This window comes from Nyctereutes procyonoides, unplaced genomic scaffold (genome assembly GCF_905146905.1).
Source record: "Nyctereutes procyonoides isolate TBG_1078 unplaced genomic scaffold, NYPRO_anot_genome, whole genome shotgun sequence".
NCBI classification, from domain to species: Eukaryota; Metazoa; Chordata; class Mammalia; order Carnivora; family Canidae; genus Nyctereutes; species Nyctereutes procyonoides.
The window spans coordinates 13,085,480-13,098,893 of NW_026575140.1; the positions used below are offsets into that span (position 1 = coordinate 13,085,480).

The window sequence follows — 13,414 nt, forward strand, 5'->3', positions numbered from 1 at the left end:
AATTATGCACAGGTCTTGGTTTTCCAAGCAGCTCACTCTTCATTTATTCAAACACTGATCATGTTGGCATATGGCACTGTGCTAGTGCGTCCTAGAGGAACCCAGATGAAATCAGATGATTCCAGTCATCAGAGAGTTTATAGTTTAGTTGAGAAGATAAGATACATCGTGAAAACACAGTAAATATGGAAGAGCAATATGAACTCTGTAATGTAGGTATAGGCAAAGGGCGGGAAGCTCTGTGAAAGAAGTAACATTCGAGCTGGACCCAGAGCGGGTGGCAGTGGGGGGCCCTGAGGTTAGGAATACTGTTGTGATATAATAAAATTGTCTTTAGAAAAGGTCTCCGGGAGAGTCCTGTCCAGGAGACTGCTGCAAGAATGAGCTTAGTGGGGCGCTGGCCAAAGTAGAACAGAAGTGGGGAGATATTCTGGAAGGAAGACTAAGGAAGCTCATGAGGATCAGTGTGTGGTCTGTGCAAACTGTCCTCTCTGTATCCCAGTTATTCTCCATTTTTTCCTTTCTGCAGCCCATGGCCTCTCTAGTTCAGAGCAGACAGTGGAGACAGTTGCTATCAAGAGTAAGGAAGGGGTGCCTGGGTCGGTTAAGCATCTGCCTTAGGCTCAGATCATGATCCCAGGGATCGAACACCATGTGGGGCTCCCTGCTCAGCGGGCAGCCTGCTTCTCCTTCTCCCTCTGCTCCTCCACCTCTCCCACTCTTGCTCCCTCTCTCTCAAATAAATAAATAAATAAATAAATAAATAAATAAATAAATAAATATTTTATTTAAAAAAAGAGTAAGGAAAACACAGATAATCTCCTAGACATAGTATTGAGTGGAAGAAGCCATCTAGCAGAGTACCCATGGTATGGTCCCATTTAAACTTTGCAAAATTCTCTGTGAAATGAGAAGCAAGAGAAACTAGTAAAGGAGGCTGAGAACTAACTAGGGCTATAGGTGGTGAGGTAGGTGGAGTCATGCACCCACCTGCCCCCAAGTCTATGTCCCCAGGCCTGGAACCTGGGAATATGTTACGTTACATGGCAAAAGCAACTTTGCAGATGTGATTAAGTTTAGGACCTTGAGATGGGGAGATTACACTGGATTAACCTGGTGGGCTTAGTGTAATCACAAGGGTCCTTAGGAGTGAAATATGAAGGCGGGAGAGTCAGAGAAGAAGGCAGCAAGGGTTGGAGAGACGCAACTGCTGCCTGGGGGCCATGAGCCAAGTATACCAGCAACTTCTAAAAGCTGGAAAAGGAGGTGCCTGGCTGGCTCTGTCAGTTAGGCATCCAACTCTTGAGTTCAGCTCAGGTCTTGATCTCAGGGCTGCAAGTTCAAGCCCCATGTTGGACTCCACGCTGAGGGTGGAGCCTATTTAAAAAAATAAATCAAAACCATAGTTTAAAATAAATTAATAAGGGCATCTGGGTGGCACCGTTGTCTTTGGCTCAGGTCATGATCCTGGGGTCCTGGGATCGAGCCCCACAACAGGCTCCCTGCTCAGCAGGGAGTCTGCTTCTCCTTCTCCCTCTGTCTGCCGCTCCCCCTGCTTGTGCTCTCTGGCTCTATCTCTCTGTCAAATACATAAAAAAATAAAATTTATTTATTTATTATTTACCTTAAAAATCAAGTAAATAAATGCTGAAAAAGGCAAGAGAATGGATTTTCCCCTAGAACCTTCAGAAAGAAGGCTGCCCTGCTGATTCACTTCTGACTTCTGAACTCTAGAACTATAACAGAATACATCTGTGTTGCTTTAAACCACTGAGTTTATGGTGATTTGTCATATCAGCCACAGAAAACTAATGCAGGTGGAAAACTAAAGGATGTGTGGTATCCAGAAGCCAAGTGAAGAAAGTGTATCAAGGAAGGGGAGTGGGGATTGCATCTAGAGCTGCTGCCAGAGGAGGTGAGGTAAGGTGTGAACTGGTGACTGCGTTCAGTGAGGCAAAGGTCCCGATGACCTTGGTAAGGGTAGCTTCAGCGGTGGGGTGGGACCTCTGAGTCCTCCTCCACCTAGATGCTCTACTCCATCGAATTACTCAAGTCCTGAAGCTCTGCAGGGCCAGACCCCCCAAAGGCTGGCAAAGCCACCCGTGGTAGTAGAGGGGGACTTCTCAGCCACTCAGAGATGGATGCACCTTGTAGGATTAGGACACAGCACCCAGAACATCAGAGTTATCCCAACAGCAGTGGCTGGGGAGTTGGGGTTTGCCTTCCTCTAGGGTCTTCTCAATTGGAAGGCTTCTCTCCAGAGGCAGGGCCAGATGTTTGCCGGTGGGAGGACCTCCCGAGGCCTGCACGTGTGAGATGGGGGAAGGACGAGCCACCCTTTCACAGTTATTAGCCTCTTGGTGGCGGGTTTGGAGTGAGGGGAGGATTCTGGTTAGACTATGATAAAAGCTGTAGCTCTTTTATTAGACAAATGTACAACCAGGTATATTTTACACACAATTTCATCTCATTCACCAATCCCAGAAAATGATCCACAGAACACCAGGTTTAAGAAGCTCTGCTTTGTATGTTTTCCAAAGTATGATATTTACTCCACTGATCGTACCCAAGATGATCCTAGGGGATACAAGGGATGAGCAATTATCTTAGTAGCTCTCCATCTATTTTAAAGTGCATGTAAAACTTGTGATTGCACCGGTATTATTGGCTACGGTGTAAAAAGTGAGTCTACTTAACGATAAATATTAAGTATGTTCAAGTGGTATAACAATTCAGAAAAAAAACTCGACAGTGATTCATGGATGACCCGTCTGGGAAACACAGACTTGGTCCTCCCACAGACCTTGGGAGGATTTGAACCTAAAGTTCTTTCCTTTCTTATTTATTCCTTTTAAATGCCAGTTGCTGCGCAGGCTGCCTGGGTGGCTCAGTCGGGTTAAGCGTCCAACTCTTGGCTTCAGCTTGGGTAGTAATCTCGGAGTTGTGAGATGGCACCCCACATTGGGCTCTGCGTTCAGTGGAAAGTCTGCTTGGGATTCTCTCCCTTTGCCCATCTCCCTGCCCACATGCCTTCTCTCTCTCTTTCTCCCTCTCTAAAATAGATAAACAAATAAAATCTTAAATAAATAAATGATGGTTGCAGCTCAATAAATGGGCCTCACACCCCACTAACAACATGAGCTACAGTTGGAAGAACACTGCTCTTACCTGAGCTTGGAGTGAGGAGTTTGCTTGCCCCCCTACCTCTCCCTCAAGGGTCAGGATAAGAAGAAGGCTTAACTTCTCCACTCAGCCATAGCTCTCTCACTCGCTCTAGGCGTGCAGCTCGGCTTCCTCAAGTCCAAGACCACAGCCACAGCAGACCTTGTTTCATCCTGACAGTATGTCGGCTCAAACGAGTTTGACTTGTTTTGTGTTTGTGTGTGCCTTTGTGTGAGTGTGAATGTGCGTGCAAGAGTACCTAGGAGTGTGTGAGGGGGTGTGACAAATTGGGGAACAGGGGAAACCAAAGGCACCAGGGCTTCTCCCTGGAAATTTCATAGCAGAGCTCCAAGACGCCCCCCTCCAAGGACTACACTGGGGAAGGAGGACCCCTAGAAGGAGTACTACTCAGAAATGAACTCCAGAGGTGCCTGGATGACTCCTTTGGTTAATCATCTGCCTTTGGGTCAGGTCATGATCCCAGGGTCCTGGGATGGAGCCCCACATTGGGCTCCCTGCTCAGCAGAAGAGGCTACTTCTCCCTCGGCCTCTGCCCCTCCCTGCCCTGCTCATGCTCTCTCTCTCAAATAAATAAAATCTTAAAAAACAAAGAAAGAAAGGAATTCTAAACAAATAGAGCTGGTTCCGACATTTCCCTTTCCCGTCACCCCTCCTGGTCTTTTCATTATAGGAGCTGGGCTCTAAGCTCTGCAGATGTCAACATCTCTGATCTAGCAGGAAGAGAGAAGGGAGGTGAAGAAAGCAATATAAAGGTTGCTGGAAGGGCTTAGCCAGAAAGGAGGACAGAAATGTCTCCAGTCAGGCTGTAAGGAGAGGACTTCTCTCTGTACAGGATATCCCATTCCAGATTTCTCCTCTGGCTACCTTTCTCCCTCAATTTAAAGACAACGCCATACTAGTTTCCAGAAGAGAAATCTGTAGACAGAAGCTGACAGGCAACTGTAGTATTGGGTAAGTATGGCTACTGGTCAAGTTTGAGCCATGGTGTTGTAAATGCGTTGCTGGTTTTTAGTTTTTTCCTCCACATCCTCAGATTGGGGCCCAGATATAAGGACGCCTGCAACATGGCCACACGGGGACTCTTGGGGTAACAGGTGAGTGTAGGGGTAGGAAGTAAATATTGTCTCCATATTCTCTGAGTCCTCCCTGAGGGTCAGGTAAGGCAAAGCCAAGCAAAGCCAAAGCAAACCATAGTGTGGGGTGGTGAGCAGAGCTGGGAGGTGGAGCCATCTAGGGCAGCTGGCCTGGGGTGATCCTCGCTATCTGGGGAGAGAAGCCACACCCTAAGGCTCCTGTTTATAGTACGCAGCTACAATGTAGGATGGTTTCCATTAGCCATCACAAGCCTGGAAATCTCTAGTGGTCTGGTCCCAACGTCTCGTTTCCTGCACTCAGCTGTAGTTATATCTAAAGCTAAACCTCTGCACCTTCAGCATGACCTGAAACCAAACACCAACTTCCCAAGATTAGTTGGGCTCTCACTGCAGAATGCTGAGCCCTGGCATTTTACCTATGAAATCTCCCAGTTTCAAAACCCTCTTCACTCCTTGGTCATAGCCACCTTCACCTCTTGCCCAGGCTATGCGGTAGCCTCCTGCATGGTCTCCTCACACCCAGCTGGCTCCCTCCATTCCTTCTTGGCACTGAAGCCAGGGTGTTCTTCCAAAGATGCAAATCTGACCACAACACACCCCTGTTCAAATCCCTTCCCTGGGTTCCTGTAGTTCTTAGACTCAAGTACCAAATCCTGCCCATAGCCTAGGAGGCCCTGCATGATGTAGCCCTGGCTGATTTCTGGCCTCCTTCCCCTTTGGTTTTATTTCTGTCCCTTGACTGCCAAGTCCTTACCCTTCAGAGCCTTCTTCACACATGCTGTTCCCTCTGTCTGGAACGCTCATCCTGTCACACTTCACCAGGCTAACCCTCTAGCCATCATTTAGCTCTTTGTGCAAATGTCACTTTCTCAAGAAAGCTCTCCTTGAACTCCTCACCTCCAAATCCACATTCTGATAGTATCAGGTAATTAATTACTGTGCCATTAGAATGTTTCCTCATTACCCTGTTAGCTTCATGAAGACTGTATTGGTTGGCACCTAGCTCGGTGCTGACAATCATTAAAGGACAAAGGGAGTGAGTGAATAAATGATTGAAGTATTAGACAAGATGGCCCTGTGGGGAGCCACAGGAACAGTGAGAGGCAAGTCCTTTTATCCAAAGTCTAAAAACACTTGTTGGGGCCACCCTGAAAATAGGAAACAACTGTTGGCTTAATGACCAAGTATGATGATCCCACTATCACCAGTTCCACAGTCGAACCTGGGGAAGGAGTCAGTTTGCCTCTGCCTCAGCCTACCTAGAGCCCTGTGGACAGGGGCAATCTCCCACATCCACAGTTCTTGTGATGGACACAGCATCGAGTTTGGAGTCAGATACATTTGGCTTTTCCACTAACTAGCTCTTTGGACGAATTGCAGAGCCTCCCTGAGCCTCAGTTTCCACATCCTAAAATGGGGATAACAGAATGTACCCCAGGATCGGTGGGAGGCTTACATAGCATCATGAGGCTGCCCTGCCCAGCAGCATGCAGTTCACAGTGCTAATCCTTGCTCCCCCAAAACACCAGCTTACCCCTGTCATTTTGCTCTTTTGGATACTTATGCCAGCATGCAAGACAAGAAATACAGGGAGGTCCGAGGCATGGGAGGACAGAGTTCATCAGAGACACTGCCCCAACCTCTCCACCTACCCAGGGAAGTCCTAGTGCAGACTCGGACAGCATCAGGAAATCCAAACTGACTGAGAAGGGTGACTGATCTGTGACTTTCGGGAGCAGCAGCAGGAGGGGAGGGCAGCTGAGGTTGGACACTCTTATCCAACAGAAACGAAGAATGGCTTAGAAGAGTGAAGAGCGAGAGGCTGATGAGGGAACAGGAAGGAAAGACTGAGAGTGTGAGGGGCTCGTAAAAGGCGATCCAAATAGATGGCAGAGGCTGCAGAAGCAACAAGTGGGAAGGAGGGAGTAACTGGGGAGGTGTAGAAGTAGCAGATAGAAGAGGTCAGGTCGGGAGAAACGCTGGAGAGGAAGGCCAAGTGGGGGGGGGCAGGAGGCGGGCAGTGACCTGTTACCTGGAGAGAGGGAGAAGTGAAGGTGAGAGTGGAGGCTGTCACCTTGGGTCCTCCTAGAGGGCAGGTGGACTGGGCTTGGGGTGAGTGGAGGGTGGGGGAGGGCGGCGGGCAGTGGGGGGGGGGGCGGTGACCCCGGCCCGGACCTACCTGAGGGTCTCCTTGCAGGTCGCCCACGTAGTACTGCTCGAGCCAGAGGCGCGCGTTGGCCGAGTGCCGGTGCGGCGGCCCGTCCAGGTCGGCGCTCACATCCTGGCCGGCCCGGGCCCGCAGCAGCTGCTCGCCCCCCGGGTGGTGCCGCAAGAAGCCGGTGAGGTCGTAGAGGCGGGCCCCGCAGCGGACCCAGCAGGCGCCGGCCGCCAGGCGCCGCTGGACCTCGGCCGGGGAGAAGGAGACCGCGGGGGGCGGCGCGGGGGCCATGGCGGGAACCGGAGCTCGCAGCTGGAAGCCCGGACTCCTGCTCCGAGGCCGCCCGGCTCTCCTCTGACATCCCCCGAGCCGCGGCCGCCTTGACGGGCCGGCCGCCACCGCACCTGCTCATTTGCATGCCGCGCTCCCATTGGCCGCTCGGCCGGACGCGGCCCGAGCCCGGAGGCTCCCTCTTCCTCATTGGCCGAGGGGAAGCCCGGGCCACCGAGCGGGGCGGGCCACCCGCTGCGGGCCGCCGGCCAGGTGTCCCTAGGCAGGTAGAGGGCGCGCCCGCCAGGTGTGTCCCGTCGCAAGAGGAGAGCGAAGGGGACGGGCGGATGCAGGCGGAGCAACTCTTCCTGTCGCGCGTGGCTGCATGGACGGACATCCTCGGTGGCCTGATCGCTCCTGGAGTAACTCTTGGTGCTGCCGGTTGGGAGAAACCTGAAGTTTTTGATTCTCAAGCTCCAGGAGGGGGCGAGGGGTGGGGGAGGCGGGGCGAGGACTAGAGTAAGGCGAGCGAGGCTCTGGGCTCGGGCGACCCCAAACTCCGTAATCACAATATACAATATTTCAGTGTAATATTTTAAAAATCCTATCGTTGCACAACAACCTGTGAATGTACCTAAAGCCATACTGTACACTTAAAAATGGTTAAAATGGTAAAATTTACATAATGTGTATTTTATCACAGTAACAATAGTTATTGCAATATGTAATAAAAATTTTCTTTTGAGAGAGAGAGAGAGCGCACGTGAGCAGGAGAGGGGCAGAGGGAAGGGAGAGAATCCTTTTTTTTTAAAATTTTTATTTATTTTATGATAGTCACAGAGAGAGAGAAAGGCAGAGACACAGGCAGAGGGAGAAGCAGGCTCCATGCACCGGGAGCCCAATGTGGGATTCGATCCCGGGTCTCCAGGATTGCGCCCTGGGCCAAAGGCAGGCACCAAACCGCTGCGCCACCCAGGGAGGGAGAGAATCCTAAGCAGGCTCCACGACCAGTATGGGCCTGACTGTGGCTCAATCCCCAAACCTGAGCCCACCGAAGGCACAACAAACGAGCCACCCAGGCGCCCCCATAATAAAGAATTTTTTAAGATTATGTTTTTGTAAATAAAGGTTTATTGGAACCAGGGCTAATAACGCAAGACAAGCAAGGTGGTAAAGTGCAGGGTTTGATCTTGTCCTTAGTATTTAAAAATTTGGTGTGTTCATTGTGGGTTTTTTTTTTTGCATTAATTTTTAAAATACTTCATTAAAATATTCTTTATCTTGATTATGAAGTTTTTTGGTGTGGGTGTAAATTTTGCACCCTGAGTGACTACCTCTCTTGCAAAACACTAATCTCGCCCTGGGGGGAGGACCCTGAGGGTAGAATAGAGAATCCAGCTGGGCTCTGTCTCCCTCAAGAAAAGTTATTTTAAGGGTCACTCTTGTTTATGTTCTGGGACTGGGCACCTATGCCCAGCCAGCGCTGCGAGAAAGCCTGGCCAGATGCCTCAAAGGCTACCACAACAATAGATGTGCCCAAGATCAGGATGGCTGTCCCTTCTTTCACCTTCTGGGCCTCTCCTGTGGCATCCAGGGAGTAGGCAAAAGTTGGGCTGAGTCTGTGGATCTGAATGGAACTGCTGTCCAACAGGCCTGGAGGCCTTAGGTCACAAATGTTGCTTTTCACAAGTGGTGAATGCATAGTCATCCTCACCCCATACACACACCTTTTCTGTTCCAAATATCTTGCATGTGCAAAAGCAGTCAGGCACATACCCACAGGTATCCTCAGGTACTCCTTGTTGACAATATCTTTGTGGAAATTCTTGTTTGCATTTCTCACCATTGCCTTAAAGTATTAACTAAAGTTGAACAAGAAGTCTAAGGCACCTATTCAGATTTATAACACATTTCTTCCCATAGTAACTTCAGTTTGAGAAATATGACCTTACAGATATATTGTAGAAGGATGTATATATAATAATATTAATTGCAACACTGTTTATATATAGACTAGAAACAACCCAAACGTTCATCATAACAGAGGACTGACTAAATACTAACTGACGGTGGATTCAGATAATGAAATGCTATGTAGCCATTAGGAAGAATGAGGTAGTTCTGTGTGTACTGATGGGGAATAATATTTTTTTAAAAAAGATTTTTATTTATTTACTCATGAGAGAGAGAGAGGCAGAGACACAGGCAGAGGAAGAAGCAGGCTCCTTGCAGGGAGCCCGACGTGGGACTCGATCCTGAGTCTCCAGAACCACATCCTGGGCTGAAGGTGGCGCTAAACCGCTGGGCCACCGGGGCTGCCTTTCAGGACACTAGAAGTGGAAAACAACTGTATATTGTGTGCTAACAATTATTTTGCTACTTTCAATTCTTTAATCTTTACAAATATTTTGAATGCAAGCAAAAGAGTCTTTGTAACTTTCAAAGCAAAAATAGTCTAACTCAATGAATTTGCCTCCCAATCCAGGGGCTGGAACATTCCAAAAACTGGCACCTGCCTCTGTACTCCAAAACTTCCATTCCTCCCATTGTCCTGACCTTGGTGCTTATCCTTCCTTTGCCTTTTATTTTTACTTTTTATTTTTTTAAATATTCTATTTATTTATTCATGAGAGCATGAATTAGAGAGAGAGAGAGACAGAGACAGAGGCAGAGGGTGAACCAGGCTTCATGCAAGGAGCCCAACATGGGACTTGATCCTGGGACTCCAGGATCATGCCCTGTGCCGAAGGCAGGCGCCAAACCGCTGAGCCACCCAGGGATCCCCTGCTTTTTAGTTTTAATATTTTATCACATCTATGTATATGCCTATACTATATGTTATTTAGATTAGCTTTGTTTTCAGTTTTATGAAAATCACCCGATACTGTATTTTGCTTTCTGTAGCTTTGCTTGTTTGACTCAATATCATTTTAAGACTTATCTCTGTTGCTGAGGGTCACTGTAGCTCACCAATTTTTCAATGCAGGGTCATATTCCGCTATATGAATTTATTTACCCATTTTCACATTGATAAAGTGATAAACTAATTCTAAAATGTATGTGGCAATATAAAAGACCTAAAATATCCAGAACAATATTGAGAAAGAACAAAGTTGCAGCACTTATACTTTCTGACTTCAAGACTTAAAACTACTTATTCAGGGTAGAACTAACAAATAGATCAATGCAACAAAAAAGTCCAGAACATACAAGGTCATTTTGCTCTTTTATTGAGATATAATTTATATACAGTGAAATTTGGCTTTTTGTAATGGTCAGGTTTGCTTCTCCCTTTGCCAATATCACACTGTCTTGATTACTATAGCTTTATAATAAATCCTGTTATCTGGTAAGCCTACTACCTATACCCTGTTCTCCTTGAAGAGTGTCTTGTTTTATCTTGGATTTTTTTTTTCGTGTAAACTTTAGAATCATTTTGTCAATATCCATGAAAAAGCCTGCTGGGATTATGAAGGGAATTGCATTGACTCTATTGATTAATTTGGAGATAATATGTTTGCAATACTGAGTCTTCCGATTTATGAACTTGAGCTAAATCTGTACTTATTCAGGTCATATGTAACATTGTTCCATAAATTTTAAAGTTTTTCGCATATAGGACTTACATATGCAAATTAATTCCTAAGTATACCTTATAGGGTTTTGGTTTTTTGCTATTGTAAATGACTTCATTAAAATAAGCAGGGGCAGCAGCAGAGGAAGAGAGAGAAGAGGGCTCCCTGCTGAGCAGAGAGCCTGATGTGGGGCTCAATGTGGGGCTCGATCCCAGGAGTCTAGGATCATGACCAGAGCCAAAGGCAGACACTTAACCAATTGAGCCACCCAGGCGCCCCTGAACTTCACATAATGGAATCATACAGAGTGTGCTCTTTTGTACCTACCTCCTTTTACTCACATTATGTTTGTGAGGTTCATCCATGTCTTGGAGTATAGTAATCATTTGTATGTTCCTATTGCTGTAGACTATTCCACTATATGAAGATGCCACAGTTGTGGTGCCTGGTGGCTTGGTGGTTGAGCGTCTTTAAAAAGTGAATTAGGTGCGTCTCTTTTATTCTAAATAGGAGCTCTTTGTCAGCTGTGGTATTGCAAATAGTTTCTACCAAGTGTGGCATCCTTCTTTCTTTCTTTTCTTCTTTCTTTCTTTTCTTTCTTTCTTTCTTTCTTTCTTTCTTTCTTTCTTTCTTTCTTCTTTCTCTTTCTCTTTCCTTTCTTTTTCTTTTTCTTCTCTTTCTTTTCTCTCTTTCTTTCTCTTTTTCTTTCTTTCTTAGATTTTGTTTAAATTCAACTTCATTAACATATAGTGTATTATTAGTTTCAGGTGTAGAATTTAGTGATTCATCAGTTGTGCATAACACCCATGGCCTTTTTTCTTTCTTAATGGTGTGTTTTGAAGAACATGCATTTTGTTTTGTCATAGTTTGATTATCAGTCTTTTATTTTATGACTGGAGCTTTTTGTATCTTACTTAAGAAATATTTACCTGCCTCAAATAATAAATACATTCTTCTATATTATCTTCTAGAAGCTTTGTTGTTCTACTTTTCATATTTAGATCTCTAATCAACTTGAAATTGATTTTTGGAAATGGTATAAGATATGGGTCAAGATTCATTTTTTTCCATATGGACATTCAACTTGTTCAACAATGGCTATTGAAAAAAAAAAAAAAAAGCAGGAACGCCTGGGTGGCTTGGCGATTTGGTGCCTGCCTTCAGCCCAAGGCGTGATCCTGGAGTCCCGGATCAGGTCCCACATCGGGCTCCCTGCATGGAGCCTGCTTCTCCCTCTCCCTCTGCCTCTGCCTGCCTCTGCCTCTCTCTTCTCTCATGAGTAAATAAATAAAATCTAAAAAAAAAAAAAAAAAAAAAAAGCAAGTATTTTCTTCATTTCTCTGTGGTGTCAGTTTCTTAGCTTTCAGATCAATGCCATTAATATATTTGGTCTTTTCTTTTTTTTAAGATTTATTTATTTATTCAGAGAGAGAGAGAGATAAGCAGAGACACAGGCAGAGGGAGAAGCAGGCTCCATGCAGGTAGCCCGATGTGGGTGGGACTCGATCCCGGGTCCCCAGGATCACACCCCGGGCTGCAGGTGGCGCTAAACTGCTAAACTGCTAAACTGCTGCGCCACCGGGGTTGCCCTATTCTTTTTTTTTTTTTAAATAAAGATTTTATTTATTTGTTCATGAGAGATATACAGAGAGAGAGAGAGAGGGAGAGACATAGGGAGAGGGAGAAGAAGGCTCCCTGCAAGGCGCTAGATGCGGGACTCGATCCCAGATTCCGGGATCAGGACCTGAGCCAAAGGCAGGCATTCAACCGCTGAGCCATTCAGGCGTCCCTATTTGGTCTATTCTTGAACCAATACCATACCACTTTAAGTATTATATACTTTTAATAAATCACAAAATCTGGTAGGATAAATCCCTCAACTTTGTTCTTCTTGTTCAAGATTATCTCGACTGTTCATGGCCCCTTTAGTTTCCATGTAGATTTTAGAATCAGGTTTTTCATTTTCATCCTAAAAAGCTGATGGGATTTTGGGGCAACTGGGTGGCTCAGTCGGTTAAGCATCTGACCCTGGAAGTCAGGAACATGAATTCAAGCCCTATGTTGGGCTCCATGCTGGGCTTGGAGCCTACTAAAAAAAAAAAGAAAAAGAAAAAAAAAGCTGATGGGATTTTGATTGGAATTGCACTGAATCTATAGGCCAGAGAGAATAAATAATTTTATGTTGTTGAATCTTCTAATCTGTCAGTGTGGTATATCCTTACATTTATATTAGGCTTCTTAATTTACCTCAGTGTTTGCTGCAACTTTCCATTTAGAGGCATGTACATTTTCTCTTAGATTTATTTCCAGGAATTTCACAGGTTTTTTGCTTTTATATATATATAAAAGGCTCCCTGCAAGGAGCTAGATGTGGGACTCGATCCTATATATATCCTATATAGGATATATATATATATATATACACACACACACACACACTTTTTGCTATTTTATATAGATTATGTTACATATATTATAGTTAATATAGCTATATATAACATATATAGCTACATATAAAATATATAATGTAGATAAATTAGCTAATATAGAATATATAGCTATATATACTATGTACTATATATCATACATAATACTATAATACATAATAGCTAATATTATAAATATATTATGCTATTATAATAATAGTTGGCTATTATTATAATATTCCTGATTTGGTAACTTGGCTTTCTTCTTTTTTATTGACCAAGATTGCCAGAGGTTAATGAATTTTATTAATATTTTCAAAGAACAAAATTTTGGCTTTCTTGTTTTATAGATTATACCTTTGTTGTTTATTTCTTAATTGCTCCTTTTTTTTATTTTTAAAGATTTTTTTGATTTATTTGAGAGAGAGGGAGAGTGTGGGAGCCAGGGAGGGAGCAGAGTGGAAGAGAGAGGAACAAGTGGATTCCCTACTGAGCAGGGAGCCTGACTTGGGACTCAATCTCATGACCCTGAGGTCATGACCTGAACCAAAACCGAGAGTCAGACGTTTAAGCCACCCAGTTGCCTCATTGCTACTTTTACTTTTATATTCCTTCCCTTCTATTATGTTGTGTTTGGTTAGGTGTTCTTTTTCTAAGTTCTTGGGATATATACATCAATTATTGATTTTCAGCTTTCGTTCTAACATA

The 13,414-nt window shown here is 45.2% G+C and overlaps 1 protein-coding gene across 1 annotated transcript in view; it reads right to left on the bottom strand.

The window, feature by feature from the left end:
* The window catches only part of FA2H (fatty acid 2-hydroxylase), a 45,986-nt gene extending 39,192 nt beyond the window's left edge, over positions 1-6,794 (bottom strand). The window contains exon 1 of the mRNA XM_055305403.1: positions 6,457-6,794. Coding sequence (XP_055161378.1) covers positions 6,457-6,726 — 270 coding nt within the window. The 5' untranslated portion in view covers positions 6,727-6,794. The remainder of the gene's footprint in view (positions 1-6,456) is intronic.
* Between the last annotated feature and the right edge of the window lie 6,620 nt (positions 6,795-13,414).